The following is a 21131-nucleotide window of genomic DNA, read 5'->3' on the forward strand; positions in this document are numbered from 1 at the left end:
AAAGCATTTCTGATCGGGTTTAGACTCGAACACTTTTAAAATTGGAAAAAGAATCCTAATCCTGGCCAAATTAAAATATCTAAGCCCAAAAAAACCACCTAAACCCAAAAGTTTACCCACACAATGACTTCTCTCCCCTCGGGGGTCTCTTCTTTTTCGGTTTGGTTTTCTTGCCCTTCTCCTCACTCTCTTGCTTCGATTGTTGCACAACAGCCACCGAGCCGTGCAACCCCTCCCTCGATGCCGCCGTGCACTCTGCCGCCTCCGACCGCGCCTCACACCGCCTGCCACCTTCGTTCTCTCCTCTTTATTGGTTTATTTCTTGAACCTTAAGTAATTAAATTAAATGTTTTAATTATATGTTATTAATTTAAGTTATATTTTGATTGAATTAAATTTAGGATTTTTATGATTTATTTATGAATTTCATATTTTATGTAACACCCTGATAATTCCTTATATTTATAATTACCTTTTTCCGACTAATATGGAAGAATTACCAAGATATTACCGTTGTAGTGATAACGGCTAAAGCTATTTACCAGAATTACGCAGCGGAAATAACTAACTTTCAAAACACATAGAATAGTTAATGGTCATTTAACAAACTGGAACCATTGCGGCCCAAACCAAAGTATTAAATAGTTTAAAATCCATTAACTATAGTTTAATAATTAAAGTAGTAATAGTGATAATTATGAATAAAATCAAAATAGAGTTTATAATTGACCCGAAAGAGATAACAAGACGACAACTGAACGATCATCTTCTACTTCGATCATGGAAAGGAAGTGAAGATGTTTTAAGAGCCATTTTGATTTAGTTCATTACATCCCACAACCAAAAAAAACAAATGAATTTTTAACTCCATGGAAAATGGACAAACACTCATTTTTCAAAATAAATCCATATTCAAACACACAGTTAGACTTTTTTTTAAAAAAAAATCGTTAGGAAAAATAAAAAGAGATGGAATGAATAAATAAAAACAAATTTTCGTTATTTTGGAAAAAGAAGAATCAGTGAAATAATAATTTCCATTGAGAATGTGGTCGAACATTTCACATCCATGACAACTGTATCATATTTTTTACATAATGTAGAAGTTGGTTATGGTGAGCACAAACTAAGGTGGTACGTAAAATGATATAGACATCATGTTTATGACTTGGATATATCCGAATTTGTGGGTCCAAAAAATTTTCGACACATATTTTGATATCCAGCTTTGTTGATCGGCTCTGAATTTACCTGTGATATTTAATCATATCTTATTTACAAACACATAAAAAATTGTTTAAATATAATCAAACATTAACATTATGAGCTTCACTGGAACAACGATCCTTCATATATAAAATCACTTATAAGTACATTTAAGCATCATTTTTTTTGTAAAATCATACGTAGTACTTAATTATAAACACATTTGTCTACCGCTTCATAAATCATCCTTCATAAACAATCTAGCTAGTCATACTCATACTCCAATTTAACCATAAACACATTTCTCAATCTCATTAAAATACATTACAAGGGGAATGTGGATTAATTTATACACCCACAAATTAATCCACATTCCCCTTGAAATACATCTCAATCTATAGATGTCACGTGAAATCGCTATTAATACTCATGTTCTGACGGATCATTCATCCTGAACTCCAAGAACTGAATACTCTTGTAATTTATAAATTACCGAATTAATTGCTATAAAAGTATATAAAAGTATAATTAATACGAAGTATAAATATTAAAGTCTTAATTAGTCTAGTAAGGTTACTGAATTAAAAGTGATTGCCAAACAGAGCTTGTGATTAAGAGGTTGTGTACAATACGTATCGGGTAACATTTCGTAAAATATTTAAATCCATACGGCATTAATGTGAATTTATCAAAATTAGTGGAGTGAAAATGTAATTAATTACGGTTTGACTTTTAATTAGAAGGCCCAAATATTGTCTTCAACATGAAGAGAGGAAACGGGAGCTTAAGGAGAAGCAGGGAATTGGGCTTGAATAAGGCGGCAAAAGAGCGGTGTCCAGGTGATCGGGAAGGTGTCTCCGGTGAGATGGTGGTTGTACACAGTACACAGTGGCGGAACAACTCAGGAGAGAGAAGGAGATTGAGCAAGAGCGGGAGGTTGCAGGTTCGATATCGGCACAACTTATGGTGATCGATATTTTCGTACGTATGTAGTATTAGTCAGTGGAGAGATAGAATTCGAGGGTGGTGACCGCAAGTTGCAGAGGCGGCGAAGGCAGCGGCCGCGCGGTGGTTTAAGGTCGATTTTGTTTGGGTTAATTTGCTATGAACCGAGGCTAATAATTACGTAACCAATGAGGTTATATATGTGAATCAGTGAATGGTTTAGCAAAACAACCGAATCGAATACCATGGGATCTTTTAAAGAAGAAGAGTTAAACCGGGTACTTTGCATTTGGTGAGTTAGATAGAGCAACCAGCATGGGTGACATTTGTCCACCGACATTCACCTTCATTTTCTGCCATTTACACGTGACGTAAGGGAGCTGGGGATGAAGGAGGAAGAAGGTGTTTAAGGTGTTTTGGCTTCTTAGTGTAATAAGGGTACAAACGTCTTTTCGTCAATTGGCCAAACTTTCTATTTTGAGTTGCTAAAGAGATTTGTATTTTACTATTTTAGACTTGGGTTTTCATAAAAAAATATACTCCACATGACAATTTTAAGATAATAATAATAAAATATGTTTTAAATTTGGGATATGGAGGTGGTAAATAGTCATCAAAATTATTTGGCCTACATGGTTGATTGGTTGGTGTCTCACTTCCCCTGATCCCGATATATCATTGCTTGATAACTTAATTCACATTAATGAATTTTTGGGTGGGCTTTTATAGAAAAATTAGCTACAGTTTGTTGGTATATTTGGTATACAAGAAATGCAACATTATTTAGAAATGAAACAAGATCAGTCACAGAAATTAGTTTCTTGATCATTAACCACATAAAGATATGGTCTACAGTTGAAGAGCAAGATTATCCTTCCTCTTGTCCTAAAAAAAAAAAAGTTAGTCATGCTTAAAAGCACGTGGCGTGGAACCGACCTCCTTCCGGTTTCTTCAAATTAAATTTCGATGGTGCCAAAAGAGGAAGTTCTACCACAAGTTTGAGGTTTATTATTCGCGATGATAAGGGAGCGTTGTTAGTGGCGGGAGCCAAAACTCTTCATCCGGAGGACTCCATCCTATTTGCTAAAGTTTCGGCACATTTAGAAGGAATTAAAAATGCGGTGGCAATGGGGTGCAAAAATCTCATTATTGAAGGGGATAACTTGATGGCCGTGGGAGATTAGTGGGCTCGTTGAGGATGCTAGTCGGGATTTATCAAATTTGGATTCATTTTTGGTCTTTCATTGTTATCGGAAAGCCAATCAAGCGGCGGATTTCTTGGCGGAAAAATGAAGCTCTTGTCCTATTATGTCGTTATGGTTTTGATTTTTTGATCATTCCCTTTTATTCATCATTCGAAAGGATGAGTTAGGTTTTCCCCTTCAAAGGGGTTAACCTGATTATTTTCCTTATTAAAAAAAATATTTAAATTAGTTGGCCTTACTTTAAAGGTAGAGGGTTATAGCTAGATAGCGGGTACACATGTGAGTTTGCGAGTTGGGTCTATCGAATCATGTCGGATTGGATACGCCAAAACATAAGAGTTACGCGAATACTTAAATTTTTAAATCGGGTCATTTTTTGACAGTTTCCGTTATTATTGATGCCATGGAGGGATAAGGCGTTCTTCTTTTATTCTAGCCACACATACCTTAGCTCAAGATAACTCAATTAGGCTTTTCAATCAGACAATTCACCTAACTATGAAATTAAATAAAAATCTAATGATTATCACTACAATATTTATGCACGTGCTGAAAATCGTGCACTCCACACAAGACTAGTATAAATAACAAGTATGTTTTGAAGAAGAAGCCACACACTACAGTTTACAAATCTAACAAATGTGCTCTATCTTATGTTCAAAGCTTGGTTGGGAAAACAAAGTTGAAGCAAAAACCACAATGTCGACTTCAGAGTATAAGGTACGGATCGAGTATTTGTTTTCGTCGTTTCATATTATCTGACCACTCAACTTATCGTATTATCGATAATAGTAATGTGTTAATTTTGTTGTACTTGTACCGTGCAGAAGCTGGGTTACAACAAAAAGATGCTCTTAAACTATGTTCCTGTCTATGTGATGCTTCCGGTAAGTCTTTAGAGCTCCCCGTAGCTGCACAGGGCCGTGCGCGCTAAATTCCGGCCATTTCCGGCCAAAAGATAGGTCCGACAACTCGGGTTTCTCGGGTTAAATAGCATTATCGGTCTTAAATGTAGCTGGGATTTCTGAATCGCGTGTCGGTTTTTATTTTACACAAATTCTTACTTAAAGGTGGCGTACAATAAATATTGTACATCTGAGTAAACAATAAGTTAAAATGATTAAAAATTACCTCGGTATATGTTAAAAGTTACTAAAATTTGGGTAAATATTATCCCTATATACAATATATTAATTGTACACTTACTAAGTGCAAGATCTTTTGTTATTTTATTATCTCCTGTGCTAATTGTCACCGTACTTAACCACATTCATCTTTTGTTGTACATTCATCCGATCCGATCCGATGCCAATTTTCGGACATTTTATCATTGGTAGAATCTGACCCAAGAAAACAGGACATTAATTATATGAATGTCGAAAATTGGATGGGATATCCGACTTTCCCCGAAATAGACATCCAAAATTTTAAAAGATGATTATCGGAAGTTTTATTTATAATCAAAGTTATATTAAGGCTTTGTTATATTAGACTTATTTTATTTGAATTTATATCGCTCTGTTCTATTGGACTTATTTTTACTGAACTTATCTGAACTTATTTTATCTGAAAAAAAACTTATTTTGTCTGAAATAAACTTATATGCGTGCGAAAATGTCTGAAAAAAACTTATTTTTGCTGAACTTAACCGAACTTATCTGAACTTATTTTGTCTGAAATAAGTTAAAATAAGTCGAACAGAACATGACCTAAAGTTATATGAATTTAACTGAATTGTCTGAACTTATATGAATTAACTGAACTTATTTTTTCTGAAATAAACTTATTTGTATGTGAAACTGTCTGAAAAAACCTATTTTTTAAAAATTTAACTTAACTAAACTTATTTGAACTTAATTGAAGTTATCTGGACTTATTTTATCTGAAATAAGTCAAAATAAATCTAATAGAACATAGAAACTAGAAAATCAAATACTTCAGAATTCAGGACATTAAATTTTTTAAAAGTTCTTGTCTGAAAGCAGAGAAATGTAATGGAGATCCGTTCTCGCCGATCGGATCGACCAAACCACATATCGGACTTACCATATCTGATTTTTTGTCCACGTTTTATGTACGATATTTTAACTTTAACAAAAATAAAAAAGAGACTATAAATTATGAGACCACATTTTCATAGTGCAAACATTAATTATTGGACCACACTATTTTTTACGGTACAAACATTAATTATGGGATATCATTTTGTAAGTAAAAGTAGGACAATTGAGGTATTTAAGTTGTTTGATAAGAGTATGTTAGGAAAAAAAATCAATTGATTAAATAGGAAATTGTAAAAGTAGGTACAACCTTTAGGGACACCCAAAATGGAAATAACTCAATAAGCACTATATTTTGGGACTGACGGAGTGTTATAAAAAAAATACTCGCCCTTAGTACATGTTGTGTTTGAATGATGCAATTTAAGTCATGATTTTCTTTTAAAAACGTAAAGTTACTTTGGTTTAGAAAAGATTACTATATCTAAGAAAATTGATATTTAAGTTATTATATTCACTATGTGAAAAATAAAAGTCACAGTGTGTGTGTAAAATGAGGGCTTAGAGTACACAATGTAAAATGAGTAATCGTAGTTCGTGGTCTTTAGGCTTTTTTCACTTGTAGTAAGTACATTCAGGTCAAAATTCTCAATCCCACAATTAGTGTATCAATTGCGTGTCACTTCTTTATATTGGTTGATATTTGTACTCCCTCCGTCCCGGAATACTTGACCTGTTTTCCTTATCGGGCCGTCCCTTAATACTTGACCTGTTTCTAAAAATGGAAATATTCTAACAATATTATATTATTTCTCACTCCACCCCTATTAACCCACCTACCCCCTACTCCATACAAAAAATAATTAAAAATTCAACCCCTACTCTCCCCATCCCCACCCCTTTACACATTTTCCACTAACTACATTAAAATAATACCCCACTATCAACTACTACCTATTAAATTAAATAAGTCAATTCAAGTCCCTTAAACTCTGTGCCGGTCAAACCGGGTCGAGTATTCCGGGACGGAGGGAGTAATTAGTTAACCATTTTTATTTGCATATCTACAACTACATTAATACCAACCAATAGACGGAAAATGGCACACAAATGGTACATGGATTGTGGGACAAAAAATTCAGACTTTGTCCCGTCAATCTACTACTCCCTCCGTTTCAAAATGTTTGTTACATATTTCTTTAATAGTGTTTCAAAATGTTTGTTACATAAAAAATCTTTCTATTTATAAACTTGTTACTAATATCATTTTTTGAGCCAACTTTTATTTCTAATTGGTCCAACTTTTCAACTCAATAAATCTCATGCAACCAAAAGTCACATTATGACAAGCTAGCAATTTGTGTGATTTTTAATTATTGGTTCATTTTGATAATAAAACAATCTTATTGGTTGTTTCAATGATTAGTGGATTGAGGTATGGAGTATTTTTTTTAATAAAAGATGAAAGCATATTTGCACTATATTCAAAGAGAGTAATAAATGTCAGAATTTGGAAAGATGGAAGGAGATTTATGATGGAATCTAGAACATTTAAAATTAAAAAAAGAAAGATCTTAATTATACGTTAATAAACGTGCCAAAATCCAAATGTAACAGACATTTTGAAACGGAGGGAGTATTTTTTTCCATTTTGCGTTATAGTTATGTTACGTTCCCTTACATTACATTTCCCCCTTGTTTTCAATAATAACACTACATACACCTACAGTTGGGAGTGGTTTCGCCTAAAAATTCATTCAAAGACGAGGAAGGAACCAGGATGCAACTACAAAAGCTTAAAGAAGCCGGTGTGGACGGAATAATGGTGGACGTATGGTGGGGAATTATAGAATCCAAAGGTCCAAAGCAATATGATTGGAAGGCTTATCGACGTTTATTCCAAGTTGTACAAGAATGTGGCCTCAAAATCCAAGCTATTATGTCTTTCCACCAATGTGGAGGCAATGTTGGGGATATTGTCTTCATTCCACTCCCTCAATGGGTTCTCGATGTTGCCAAATCCAACCCCGATATCTTTTATACCAATCTATCTGGTGTTAGGAACCCCGAATATCTTAGTCTTGGTGTCGATAATGAGCCTCTCTTTGGAGGAAGAACACCTATCCAGGTAACTATATGTGCTTATTACATCGAATTTGTTTAGTTACTTTAATGTAAAGATGGTTGTGGGTCGGGGTGGGGGCTTTGGGCCGATGCTACATGTCTAAATGGGCTCGGCCCATACCAAGCCCACTCTTCATTGTGTCGGGTCGGGTCAGTCCAAAAAGTTTAAAACAGGGTATAGGTCGTCGTGCCTAATCCTAATTTTACTAAATTTAGCGTGTTTTGTCGTGCTAGGTCGAGCCTAGACCTGATCAAAAGGCGGGCCGGGCCGGTGGCATAAATTTTTTCCCATTATGTCGATTCGGGCCAAATTCCGGACCATTTTTTGTGCCCAAAACCCGTTATTTCGGGCCAAATTTATAACTAAAATTGTTGTTTTATGTTGTCCAAAACCCGCATTTTTTTAAAAAAAATCGGGCCGAAATATTCTGCCCAAAACCCGGTAATTTTTGGGCCCGGGGCCAATGTTGATCAGCTCTAGTCGAGTCGTGCCTTGCCTGGCCGTGGTTTTTCCGAAAAAAGGCGGCCCAGACCCAGCCCACGACTTCGTGCCGGGCCATGTTTTTTTCATGCCCGGGTTGGGCTCGCCCCCGCCCCGCCTGCAGCCATCTTTATGTTACTGTCATGCATTCCTATACTGAGTTACTGACTTGTTGTATGCACAGATCTATAGTGATTTCATGAAGAGTTTCAGAGAGAATATGTCAGAATTCTTTAAAGCAGGAACCATAGTGGACATAGAAGTAGGTACTGGTCCAGCAGGGGAGCTACGTTACCCTTCTTATCCAGAGACTCAAGGATGGAGTTTTCCAGGAATTGGAGAATTTCAGGTATTATACATAGAGCTACGTGTACTCAAATGTGGATTTTTTTGTGTTAATTTGATCAGTTTTTTTTTGGGCTCTTGTTTTCACAGTGCTATGACAAATATTTGGCAGAAGATTTCAAGAAAGCAGCAACAGAAGCAGGGCATTCTGAATGGGAGTTACCTACTGATGCTGGTAAATACAATGACACCCCTGAAGAAACAGATTTTTTCAGAAGAAATGGAACTTACAAAACTGATAAAGGTATCTTCTTCTTGACTTGGTACTCCACCAAGTTGATACTCCATGGTGATCAAATCTTGGAAGAAGCTAACAAAGCATTTCGCGGTTGTAAACTCAAGTTAGCAGTTAAGGTCAGTACATTGCAAATATGACCTAATTAAACTGTATTTAATCTGATCATTAGCATTTACCACAGTTTAATTTTCCTGGTTTTTTTTTTGGCATGAAGGTATCAGGAATTCATTGGTGGTTCAACTATCATTGTCACGCGGCTGAGCTGACTGCAGGGTACTATAACTTGTATGGCACTAGAGATGGATATCGGCCAATTGCAAGGATGCTAACTAGGCACAATGCCATCTTGAATTTTACATGTCTTGAAATGAGGAACACTGAACAGCCTGCTGAAGCTTGTAGTGATCCACAAGGACTTGTTCGACAGGTGAGTCAATCATCAGAGCTTAATCGAAAATGAAAAACTTGGGTTATAAAACTGATAGAGAGTAATTTGCAGGTATTAAGTGATGCATGGAAAGAGAGCATCAAAGTTGCAGGTGAAAATGCACTTCCTAGATATGACAGCACAGCTTACAACCAAATCCTGTTGAATGCTCGACCCAATGGTCTAAACAAAAAGGGGGCACCAGCACTGAAGATGTTTGGGTTTACTTATCTTCGTGTGTCTGACGATCTGCTAGAGAAGAACAACTACAAGATTTTTAAGAAGTTTGTCAAGCGAATGCACGCTAACCAAGTAAGAACATGCATTGTTTATATTGTAGAAGAGTCTCCATATAAGATGAGTTAAGAGTATACTAAGACATATTTTCACTTGTTTTGTTGTTTACAGAAATACTGTCCAGACCCAGAAAAGTATGGAAACCTTATTGATCCGTTAGGACCATCAAAGCCGAGGATTCCAATTGATGATCTTATGGACGCGACAAAACCAACTGAGCCTTTTGAATTTGATCAAAAGACTGATATGAGTGTTGATGGTTCACTTTCTGCCTTTGTAGCCAAACTCAACTGTTTCATGCCTTGCCTATTCTAATCAGTGTATGACTCAAACCAGGCCACTTCGATCTTCTAGGTCTCGTTTCATGTATCTGATAAATAAAATGAAGAGAAGTTGTTGACAGGCTAAAGTCGTATTACCTAATCAAAAATAACCTAAGGTCCACTAGCTAGGTAGCAAGGGAAGTCAGGATCGAATCCACAGGGAAACAATGTTCTTTCTACTATTAATCAACTAAACTAGACTATTGGGAAACAAGAATTGGTTGGTTTATATGCTAAGACTACGAACGATAATTAAACGAGTATGAATCAATATATTAAGGAATCTAGGGCATAGGTTCACCAACAAATAACAATCCCGGACAATGAACAATTACGATAATCAACAAATTAATCAATTAGACTAGCATGCTCTCTCGAATCGATACTAATCATAGACTTAGAATTAACGGGCTCTCGCTACGTATTAACTCTAATTCCACCTATTGACACAAGCCTAAACATCAAATTTCATCTCTCGAATCTTAATTTGATATTGCATTACTACCACAATTAAACCTGCGCAAATCTAATTGTATAGTGGATGAAATCAATCAATAGGAATCAATTGTAATACCAACAATCATGATTATTCAATATCCCTTCATATCATTCATGGATCCCCAAACCCTAGAAAATAGACTACTCAAGCATATTAACAATAAACAAAGCAATTAGCATGATTGAAAACATAATTAAAGATAAACAAATAATTGAAATAAAGAACAATACCTTAATTGAAGAACAAGAGAAATAGAAAGCTTGAATTTTTATTGAAATTGAAAACTAAGTGTTTGCATAAATTTAGAGAGAAAACAAAGCTAAGAGAAATAAACTAAGGGGCTAATACTAGAAAATAAGATGCCCAACTAAAATAACTAAGCCTAGTATTTATAGTTTGCCCATAAACATAAGGAAAAACCGGAAGAAAACCTCGCAAAAAGGGCCCTGGGTTGTCGTCGCCCGGTCGGGCAGCCTTTCGCCCGTCGGGCGACCAGCTCGTAACCCGCCCGTCGGGCGCAGGTCTGCCCGCCGGGCGAAGGGAGAAATTCTGGAAATCATCGGCACGCGCCCCGTCGGGCAGCTCCCGCCCGTCGGGCAGACGTTCGCCCGTCGGGCAGCCATTCGCCCGTCGGGCGCGCGTACAAACTGCACGATCCTCTATGTTTAAAACGCCATATCTCTTTCGTTATTCGTCGGAATTAGGCGAGTGACCACTCGTTGGAAAGCTATTGAAGTCTAGAATCCAACCCAATTGGAATCACTTCATTTGGATTTGTAGAACGTAAGTTATGATCAAAATAGTAGACGAGTATCGGTTTTCTAGTTCTTTCACTATCCGCTTTGCTCGAAAACTCTTCCAACTCAATGTGTGTGCTCTCGAAAGTACATAATCTCTTGTATTGATTAAAATGAGTAGAAAATGCACAAAAACATGCTAATTCCTACAATGATGAACCTGAAACTACAAACACACTACAAGGAGCACATTAGTACTAAAAATCGCTCCGAAGAGCTCATTTGAGATCAAAAAGTACTAAGGGACGGGGGTAAACACACTATAAAATATGAACATATCAAACTCCCCCAAGCTAGATCTTTTCTTGTCCCTAAGCAAAGAAATCATCGATGAATACATAAATCAACTTCACCCCAAACACATCTTAAAACAATGGATACGATTCAAGGTAAAATCCAACAAGCATGCATCAATGTCAACCGATCAAATCTATTCGACCGCTAATCCACCTTAACAATCGTCACGCAAAGCGAACCACAAATGCACAATGGAATTCAAGACTAGTGCTCACACACTCGTCACTCATTTATGTGGCGGATAAAAGATGTACCCGTTCGCTCTCCTCCCAACATATAAGTGAACAATGCCCTCCCAAACTCACAACACTCGTGTGTCTAGAAAAACATACACTCAACCTAGTGGTCGACTCGGAATGTGTCATGTCATAACTTGCATTGATAAACAACTATTTTCACATAAGTACGACTCTATGCACAAAGGTCAGAAGGTCTTCAAAGCTTGTAATGTTAGGCTGAGGTAAGGGTGCGGTAAATTTGGGTAAAATGTGAGCTTAAAGCCTTGGCTTTGGGGAGCATAAATCCTAGCAAAACCATGATCAACCACAAATAATGACCACAACTCTCCCACTCAACACATGATAAAACAAAAAATAAGCCACACCATACTTTCTTGCCTTTTTTCACAATTATGACCAACCACTCATAAAGATATGGAATTACAATACTTGAGTGAAACAATACTTTGAAATTTTTCTGAGAGTAACGAATTTTTTTTTTCTTTTTTTTTTCAATCTCTCTTTTTTCTTTTCTTTTAGAAACCTTCACATTTTCTATTCTTCTCATCTCTTTCATTTTTCAACTCATTTTTTTTTATCTTTTTCAAACAACAAACATGATAAGAAGAACTCCCTTTTTTTCAATACTCACTATGCTCGAAAGTACCACACTACAACTCTCTCACCTCACTACTATTAGCTCCCCCAAGCTAGGCTTGGGACTAGTAACCAATGGGGCTTTCACGGGCTTGTAATATGGTTAGTCACCGAATAAAGGGCACAAGCAACAACATGGGTAGAAAAAGAAGGAACAAACGTATCTAATTTTATCTGAAGGCTACCTAAATAGAAAAATGCCTTCTTCCTCCTCAATGTGCATGTATATGAGTCATAAAACATTACTAATAGTTGCAAACCAATACTCAAAATCAACGACACACCAGGAAACTATCACACATTCCTAACCAAGTCAACTAGCCAAGCACCAAGTTCACAAATAGTTGGTCAAAGTTGACTCATGCAAAGGCACCAAAATAGTCGAATATTAAATCATGGTCAACATATCAACAATGCTCGTCATCAAAAACCAAGAATCAAAACATTTCAATCAAGGGGCACAAGGAAGCATGATTTTGTATTCATCGGAACGTATTTTTGTTTTTTTTTGTTTTTTTTTCAAAAGCGATAAACTACTCTTGAAATCAATAACACATACCTCCCCAAAGCCAAACTCAGCAATGTCCTCAGTGCTTGAAGGAGTGGAGATAGAGGGTCTTAATCTTCATTGAACCCCTCCGGCTCCAACTCTTATGTGTCTCCCGCAAAGCGATTGGTTAGTAAATAACCAACCAACGAGCGTAGAAGCTTGTCATGCGCACTCGCACATCTTTCGTGCAACAAGACATGCACGATAATCAACAACAACATTTGCATAAAGTCCGAAAGAGCTCTGCGCCAGTAAGGAGTAGGATGCCTAAAGGAAGAAGAACAAAAAGAAAAAACAATAATAAAAGAAGAATAAGAAAAGGAAGGAAAAGAGAAAGTAGGCATACTCTCCTTACGGAAGTTGTTTTCGCGGACTATTGATTCTTCAACCTCAATGATCAATGAAATAACTCTCTCTGTGTTTTGGCATTCATGGTGGACATGCTCTTCACCATATAGAGCTCTCTGCAAAGAATCCACTTCTTCTTTGTAAGTACTGCAAGTACCTGCAAAAGATTCACAAAGAGGAACATACTCTATTGGGTCATTGGGCTTTTGATTTTCGGGGGGAGGAGGAAGATCCTCAAGCAAAGGTTTTATGGGGAAAGACAAGGGGAGTGAGACGGTGTAAACGGGGCTAAGAATAACCCTTCTTGGACTCGGAATATGAGGGGTAGGGGTTGACACAACAACAAGGGTTTTATCAACTTCAACTTCCTCATGGACTTGCTCTATAACATATGGCTTTTCAAGTTTCAACAAATCCTTCATCCATTGATCCAACAGTCACATCATCATCCTCCAACTCATCCTCAACCTCTGTTATAAGTTCCTCCCACTCTTGGTTGCCTATGGGTTCACTCAGTTGACCCCCATCCCCAACACAACTCGAATCATTATTTTCAATAATTTCTTGAACTTTTCTAAATCTCTCAAGAGTAGCCTTACTAGCTTTAATAATCTCATTAGTAGCCTCTTTAGATCTAGTACACTGAATCTCAATCTCAAAGTTTAATCTTCTTAATTCCTCTAAGAAGCTATCTCTGCTTTCTGATTCGGGTTGAACAGGATTGGGCAAGGGTTCACAATAATACACGGGAGAAGCAATAGTGGAATCATGAGGCAAAACATTGATATCCATGCAAGGGTTAGATAAGTCATTAGAATAGACATGATTATCATAAACATTAGAATGCACCTCATTATAACAAGCATTCAAGGGAGAGGGGGTAGAACCATGTAGATTATGCTCATAATTTGGATTAGCACATGTAACATGAATGGACATTTCACGCTCATACAAATCCCTTGCAAACCACATATAGTAATCCCACATATCATCCAAAGACAAGGCTCGAAAATCACCACTAAATCTACTTTCTATCACATTCCTTGTATACTCATTTAAACCACCATAAGCAAAACCACAAGAATCCCAAAGATTAAGATTGTGGTAACCAATAAAATCATTAAGCCTATCAAAATACACCCAAAAAGGCTCATTTACGAATTGAGGGAAAGAATAATAATCCATTTATTTTCAAAAAAAAAAACAAAAAAACGAAAACAAAACAAAAAAATAAAAAAAAAACAGAAAAAAAAAAACTAAATAAAATAAAATATATACATGGTCTCAAAGAACTGGAAGTTCTCCGAGACTCAAGAAAATAATCTAGACCACAAAATTAATAGCAGAAAATAAAACCGTTTCCCCGGCAACGGCGCCAAACTTTGACAGGCTAAAGTCGTATTACCTAATCAAAAATAACCTAAGGTCCACTAGCTAGGTAGCAAGGGAAGTCAGGATCGAATCCACAGGGAAACAATGTTCTTTCTACTATTAATCAACTAAACTAGACTATTGGGAAACAAGAATTGGTTGGTTTATATGCTAAGACTACGAACGATAATTAAACGAGTATGAATCAATATATTAAGGAATCTAGGGCACAGGTTCACCAACAAATAACAATCCCGGACAATGAACAATTACGATAATCAACAAAGTAATCAATTAGACTAGCATGCTCTCTCGAATCGATACTAATCATAGACTTAGAATTAACGGGCTCTCGCTACGTATTAACTCTAATTCCACCTATTGACACAAGCCTAAACATCAAATTTCATCTCTCGAATCTTAATTTGATATTGCATAACTACCACAATTAAACCTGCGCAAATCTAATTGTATAGTGGATGAAATCAATCAATAGGAATCAATTGTAATACCAACAATCATGATTATTCAATATCCCTTCATATCATTCATGGATCCCCAAACCCTAGAAAATAGACTACTCAAGCATATTAACAATAAACAAAGCAATTAGCATGATTGAAAACATAATTAAAGATAAACAAATAATTGAAATAAAGAACAATACCTTAATTGAAGAACAAGAGAAATAGAAAGCTTGAATTTTTATTGAAATTGAAAACTAAGTGTTTGCATAAATTTAGAGAGAAAACAAAGCTAAGAGAAATAAACTAAGGGGCTAATACTAGAAAATAAGATGCCCAACTAAAATAACTAAGCCTAGTATTTATAGTTTGCCCATAAACATAAGGAAAAACCGGAAGAAAACCGCGCAAAAAGGGCCCTGGGTTGTCGTCGCCCGGTCGGGCAGCCTTTCGCCCGTCGGGCGACCAGCTCGTAACCCGCCCGTCGGGCGCAGGTCTGCCCGCCGGGCGAAGGGAGAAATTCTGGAAATCATCGGCACGCGCCCCGTCGGGCAGCTCCCGCCCGTCGGGCAGACGTTCGCCCGTCGGGCAGCCATTCGCCCGTCGGGCGCGCGTACAAACTGCACGATCCTCTATGTTTAAAACGCCATATCTCTTTCGTTATTCGTCGGAATTAGGCGAGTGACCACTCGTTGGAAAGCTATTGAAGTCTAGAATCCAACCCAATTGGAATCACTTCATTTGGATTTGTATAACGTAAGTTATGATCAAAATAGTAGACAAGTATCGGTTTTCTAGTTCTTTCACTATCCGCTTTGCTCGAAAACTCTTCCAACTCAATGTGTGTGCTCTCGAAAGTACATAATCTCTTGTATTGATTAAAATGAGTAGAAAATGCACAAAAACATGCTAATTCCTACAATGATGAACCTGAAACTACAAACACACTACAAGGAGCACATTAGTACTAAAAATCGCTCCGAAGAGCTCATTTGAGATCAAAAAGTACTAAGGGACGGGGGTAAACACACTATAAAATATGAACATATCAGTTGTATTAAGAGTTTCCTCACAATCTTCATGTATCTGGTAATTAAGTGCTTATGCACATCAGTTCTTTGTACCCCCTATGTATCAAACTCGTATACAAATAAAAAATAAATAGATGTTATCCTCGATCATGTTGTAACACGTTGTAAGTATACATATGCTATTCATTATTGCTGCAGATAGAGGCCTCTCAATCAGACACCAGGTAACCTTAATTATGAGTTATTAGTCAATCATTTTAAAGTTAACAGCGATGTTGATTAGTAAACCAGTACTGATAAATATCAGGGTTTGATCATATGTGCTAGTGGTAATTAAACTGTAAGCTGGTAATTGCCTGGATATTAATTTGGTTACATTGTTGAAAATTTGTAAACAAGTTACATGCAGCCCATAAAGTCACCCAGTTAAATATGGCATGGAAATTTCTAGCCTTAAAAAACTAGAATAAGTTTGCTCTTTTTCTCTTCTACCAAAGCCAAAATTTGTGCCATTCATGCTGTTTTCACCAAGCTTAGAGGCTCAAAGCTATCGCCTCTTCATTCTCTGCGTTCTGTAAACGCTCAATCGCCCTCTGAACCTATGAGATAATGCAAAAAGACTAGATGTCATCATGAGTGACATCATGTCAATGACAAATGCATACAAAATGCATCTTATGAATGCATAAACACAAGAAAGATCATAAACTTTGACATGATATATATACATATGATTTGTACCTCTGTGTTCCAGTTGGTTCGTGCAGTCAGGATTATGAGTGTTACAGTTTGTAACAAAACACCTATGATCATCCCCCACCATATACCCTGAAATTTTGATTGTTTTATTGTGTACATGTTAGACAACAAGCCATTTCCTACAACAACAAAGCGAAAAAAGAGAGAAATATATACTTACTGCAACTCCTAAGCTCGTCTTGAAACCCAGTACACAACCAATTGGGAGACCGATAATGTAATATGTAGCTAGATTCACATATGCCACAACACCTTGCCATCCACTCCCAATTGCCACCCCTGAACAATATTTTCCAACAAAAATAAAAAATATAATTCTAAGTTCTACATATTTCGAAAAATATGTCAGACTTCAGAAGTAAACATCCACATTATTCCTATGAAACAGATTTTTTTTTACCTGAGAGGATGGGTTGGATTCCATTTAAGAAAACCGAAATGGCGAGCAAAGGGGTTAAGTTATTTACAGCAGAAATGACCTCAGAGTCAGTAGTGAAAGCCTTGCTTAAACCAACTCTGAATATCAGCACAATAGCAGTGAACACTGTACTGATGAGTATACTAGTCCCGTTTACTACCAGCACCGAGAATTTTGCTACTGATGGATGTCCTGCTCCTAACTCGTTACTCACTCTTACACTGTATAAATAATTAAGCCCAATCAAACAATTTTACTGAGTGATTTTCAGTTAGATTAGTCCAGTCTGATTACCTGGCTGCTGCAGCTAGCCCTAACATAAACTGCATGTCCCAGTTCAAGTAATACATGCTGAAGGTTTCAATCATCATAAAAACAAACACCAGAGGTAAGTTATTTACTCGAGTATGTGTTGTATTTATTAAGAAGTATTTAACTAAATTACCAAATAGAAATTGAGTCAAGTGATATGGTGGGATTAGTCAAGAGCCCTGATATAAGCACCAATCCTTGATTATACCAAATCTCTAAACTGCATATCACAAATTCAGAGACAAGTTAGAACAAAATGTAACCAAATTTAGCAAGCAGAAAATAAATAAACAACCAAATGACATTAATTAATTACCACAACATGACAGCAGAAGCAACTGTTAGCTTAAAATAAGGCCAGATTCCTGAAAATGCCTTGAAAGAAAAACCAGTCCAAGTTTCCTTACAGTTAGGACTGAAAACAATGTAAACCGCATTCACAATAACCAAAACCCACCATGAGAAACTCAGTGTAAGAGCAGCACCAATAAGTCCATACTCCAAAACTTCAACAACCAACCAAGTGAAAAGCAAATGCAGTAAGAACACTCCAACAGACATGTATGCTAAAGGGTTGACAATGTTTTGAGCTTGAAGAAACCTCTGCATTGGACAGCTTATTGCAAACGCGTATAATTGGAGGATTATACCGCGTGCAAAGATCTGTCCTTGTTCTGCTATGCTGTCTGATTGACCTATGGCTTTGAGGATGGAACCTGAGAACCAGTATAAGAAGGTTAAGAGTATGGCTGCTCCAAGATGAAGTATGATTGCTCTTTGGCATATGATTCCCATGGATGAGTATTTCTTTGCTCCGTATGCTTGTCCACATACTGTTTGTACTGCACTTGCCATTCCCAACTGCAAAAATATTAAATCAACATTATTGGTGGATAATCCTAGGCAACAATAACTACCTTATAAAATCGTATTTTTGCCATAAAGTACCTTACTATAAAACATATTGTAATTAACTACGTACCTTATTTAAAAAAAAAGAAAAAATTGTTGTAAGATGTTACTTTAGTTGGGTTGTGAACATAAAGTCAAAATGATGGAGTTGACTTTATTATGTGTATGTCGCGGGAAAAAGGTTAATTAAACGGCACGAACTTGAGAATGTGAGATGCATATCGAAAAGTCAACCCCGGAATTTTGAATTAACGTTCATAATTCGGCTCAAAGGTAGTGTATTAGAGCAACTCCAATGGTTGCATTTAGGGATTTGTTTGCAATTTTTAAAACTTTCAAGCAAGTAGCTAAAACATTGGAGGAATTTTGTTAAATTAGCTAGACAAAGCAAATTAGCTCTACCAATTAAGCTAATTAGTTTTTTTTTTTTTTTGGAGGGACAAGCCGAGCTAGTGTATTAATTAAGGGACAAAATGTCTGAGTGTACATATGGAGAAATCTCCATAGGACAATGATTTAACCACACTTGTTGTACGCCAAACGGAACTAGCTTAGCTACCATGCAACCTAATTAGTTAGACAAAGAAAATTAGCTTTACAAAGCTAATTAGCTTAGGAAAAAAACAACCGTTTTTTCCCTATATTTAGAATGTAATAATGTAAACGTAAGAATCAAAATAAAAATAAAACTAAAAAAAAAGGAGTTAAAAAAAATCAAGCTACTTACTAACTATTGGAGCATATTGTAAACTAGAAAATACGGAGTATTATTATTGCTTGAAAAATTTATGTGGCGTACCAAGCTATAATGGTATTAGCTAACCATTAAAGATGCTCTAAAACATATTTTTTTTTATAAGATCGTTAATTACAACATTTTCTTTGTACATTTTCTTTATCGCAAAACATGATTTTATAAGGTAGTTTTTGACAAATTTGGCAAAAACTATTGATAATCCTAATTTACTAATGCAGCTAATATAATACTACATACTTACCATGATCCCATAAGCAAGGCCTTGAATGCCAACAGTAGCAACAGAGGCACCAGCAAGCTCCAAGGCACCCAAATGACCAGTAAACATGAGTGTGACAAAAGTCAGCATATAGTTAAAAATAGACACCACAATAGAAGCCCCAGATAGGATCCATAAAAGCCTTGACTCCCAAGCAATGAGGCGGCTCCACCACCTCGCGGCCACCGGCTTGTGTGCTAAGAACTCTTCGATTATATCTGACGATAAGTCTGGGATTCGTGCATGGGAGTTTAACCCAACCAACAACGTCTCGTACTCGTCCATTACTACTACTATCAACTATCAAGTGATCAGTCAAAGTTTGGTGAAGTACTATTTAAGTCAATTATTAAGTTATCTTATAGAAAATGTCATCAAAATTCAATAATATTAGACCATTATTAGACCATTAGATGTAAGAATGCATGTGCACAACTACCATTCTACACATTTTGTATCACCAACTGTTCTTCAGTCTTCCAAGCTAGCTATTTATTTTAGGCTATGTATATCTCCATTTGTTAGTGTTAATTAGCTCAATTTTAGTAATTTCGACTAATTTCTCGATCTATTTAGGTTATGACTGAAAGTAGCATGTACGTACATCCCTAGGGTTTAATATATTAATCATTTAAGATACAACTCATGTCACACATGTAACTACATGCGAGATGCGATAATTAATACTCCCTCCATTTCTTTTTGATGTATTCATTTCAGAAAGTGGGGACTTTTTAAGAAAATTGGAATCTTACTTTGTATTGGTACAAGTGTAATGATTGGGTGTAAGAAAAATGATTGTATGTAAGAGATTATAATAAAAAAAGAAGAGAGAAAATAATAAAGAAATAAGGTAAGAGAGATGAGTGATAATGATGGGTGATAAAGGAGGTGAGAGGGTGGGTATATGGGGAAGGGAAAAGAATTAAATAATAGGGGTGGGGAAATTTAGGTGGGAATATGGGTAGAATCTTTAGGTATTTTGGTAATTAGATAGAAATGTAAGGGTATTTTAGGATAAAATGTATGTCCAAAAATAGAAACGGATACAACAAAAAGAAACGCTTAAAATAGAAACGGATAAAAAAAAAATGGAGGGAGTAATAAGAAGCATGAGCAATGACTAAATAATAAGCGTAGTGGGTTACTTGTAAGTTGTAACACATTTAATACTTGCAATATGAATTGCATTACTTGTTGGACTAGGATATGCCGATATGGTACCAAGTGTCCAAGTAAAATAGATTTTTAAACACGTACTTGTTGAACTAAAATTTATTTTTGACGATTACTGACCGTATCAAATTATCTACAACCACGTGGCACGCAGTATCCCCGATTCCCCGCAAAGATGTGATTTTCTTGGAGGGCCATATGTTTTGGTACCATAAGGTTTGTAAGTTTTTTTTCCTCTAAGATCACCTTGATGAAAGCCATGAGAACTGAGAAGGAGATACATTGTCCAATTAAATTATGCTTGTTATTTTTAAACGAGAAAAACAAACGGATATTTATGACTCAATTCAACCAACTACCTCCGAAATTCATATATCTTATATGTCACTCTTTCCACGCACAAAAAAAAAACTTCATTTCGGTCATCAAGTTCGTCGGATATATCATTACAGAACCATCACACTGTCTCCCCTTCTCTTCATAACCTTAAAATTCTCAAACGTTAAAAGAACATTTTTTTTTTGCCAACTACAAGAAAATTATTATTAACGATACACCGAGTGACTAAAAGGATATGTTTAATAGAAAATTAGAAACTACATTTTTCAGAAAATTTTTAAACCTATTTAAGATAGTTTTAGGAACCATTTCCCTTTATAATGCTAAAGACGACCAAATTTCCCAAATACCCTTCTAACAAAAGACTTCTAACATT

General features: G+C 36.1%; 2 protein-coding genes across 3 annotated transcripts; one reads left to right on the top strand and one right to left on the bottom strand.

Annotated features, from left to right (window-relative positions):
- Positions 1 to 3917: 3917 nt before the first annotated feature.
- LOC110781315 (beta-amylase) lies at positions 3918 to 9677 on the top strand. The gene is made up of 8 exons (XM_056837646.1): positions 3918 to 4076; positions 4184 to 4243; positions 7086 to 7484; positions 8146 to 8310; positions 8397 to 8660; positions 8759 to 8971; positions 9044 to 9283; positions 9380 to 9677. Exons 1-8 carry the CDS (start codon positions 3996 to 3998, stop codon positions 9581 to 9583), a joined length of 1626 nt encoding a protein of 541 aa, XP_056693624.1. The 5' UTR covers positions 3918 to 3995; the 3' UTR covers positions 9584 to 9677.
- Positions 9678 to 16032: 6355 nt separating this feature from the next.
- LOC110784619 (protein DETOXIFICATION 41) lies at positions 16033 to 19579 on the bottom strand. 2 transcript variants are annotated; one of them, XM_021989075.2, is made up of 8 exons: positions 19223 to 19579; positions 17629 to 18173; positions 17446 to 17532; positions 17295 to 17351; positions 16983 to 17221; positions 16743 to 16861; positions 16565 to 16651; positions 16033 to 16422 (listed from the first exon to the last, which is right to left on the bottom strand). In XM_021989075.2, exons 1-8 carry the CDS (start codon positions 19523 to 19525, stop codon positions 16357 to 16359), a joined length of 1503 nt encoding a protein of 500 aa, XP_021844767.2. In that variant the 5' UTR covers positions 19526 to 19579; the 3' UTR covers positions 16033 to 16356. The 2 variants fall into 2 exon arrangements, with proteins under 2 accessions (XP_021844767.2, XP_056693625.1); XM_056837647.1 differs by having other exon boundaries at positions 16033 to 16443.
- Positions 19580 to 21131: the final 1552 nt, after the last annotated feature.

The sequence above is a fragment of the Spinacia oleracea genome, chromosome 2, assembly GCF_020520425.1.
Source record: "Spinacia oleracea cultivar Varoflay chromosome 2, BTI_SOV_V1, whole genome shotgun sequence".
NCBI classification, from domain to species: domain Eukaryota; kingdom Viridiplantae; phylum Streptophyta; class Magnoliopsida; order Caryophyllales; family Amaranthaceae; genus Spinacia; species Spinacia oleracea.

What these genes read in the sequence shown, in the direction of transcription:
- LOC110781315 (XM_056837646.1), top strand. Translation starts at nt 3,996, where the DNA reads ATGTGCTCTATCTTATGTTCAAAGCTTGGTTGGGAAAACAAAGTTGAA. An exon ending in GAGGAAGAACACCTATCCAG is followed by an intron (nt 7,485 to 8,145) that starts GTAACTATATGT and finishes TTGTATGCACAG; the next exon opens with ATCTATAGTGATTTCATGAA. An exon ending in AGCGAATGCACGCTAACCAA is followed by an intron (nt 9,284 to 9,379) that starts GTAAGAACATGC and finishes TGTTGTTTACAG; the next exon opens with AAATACTGTCCAGACCCAGA.
- LOC110784619 (XM_021989075.2), bottom strand. Translation starts at nt 19,525, where the DNA reads ATGGACGAGTACGAGACGTTGTTGGTTGGGTTAAACTCCCATGCACGA. An exon ending in AATCCAACCCATCCTCTCAG is followed by an intron (nt 16,862 to 16,982) that starts GTAAAAAAAAAT and finishes AATATTGTTCAG; the next exon opens with GGGTGGCAATTGGGAGTGGA. An exon ending in AGACGAGCTTAGGAGTTGCA is followed by an intron (nt 16,652 to 16,742) that starts GTAAGTATATAT and finishes TCAAAATTTCAG; the next exon opens with GGTATATGGTGGGGGATGAT.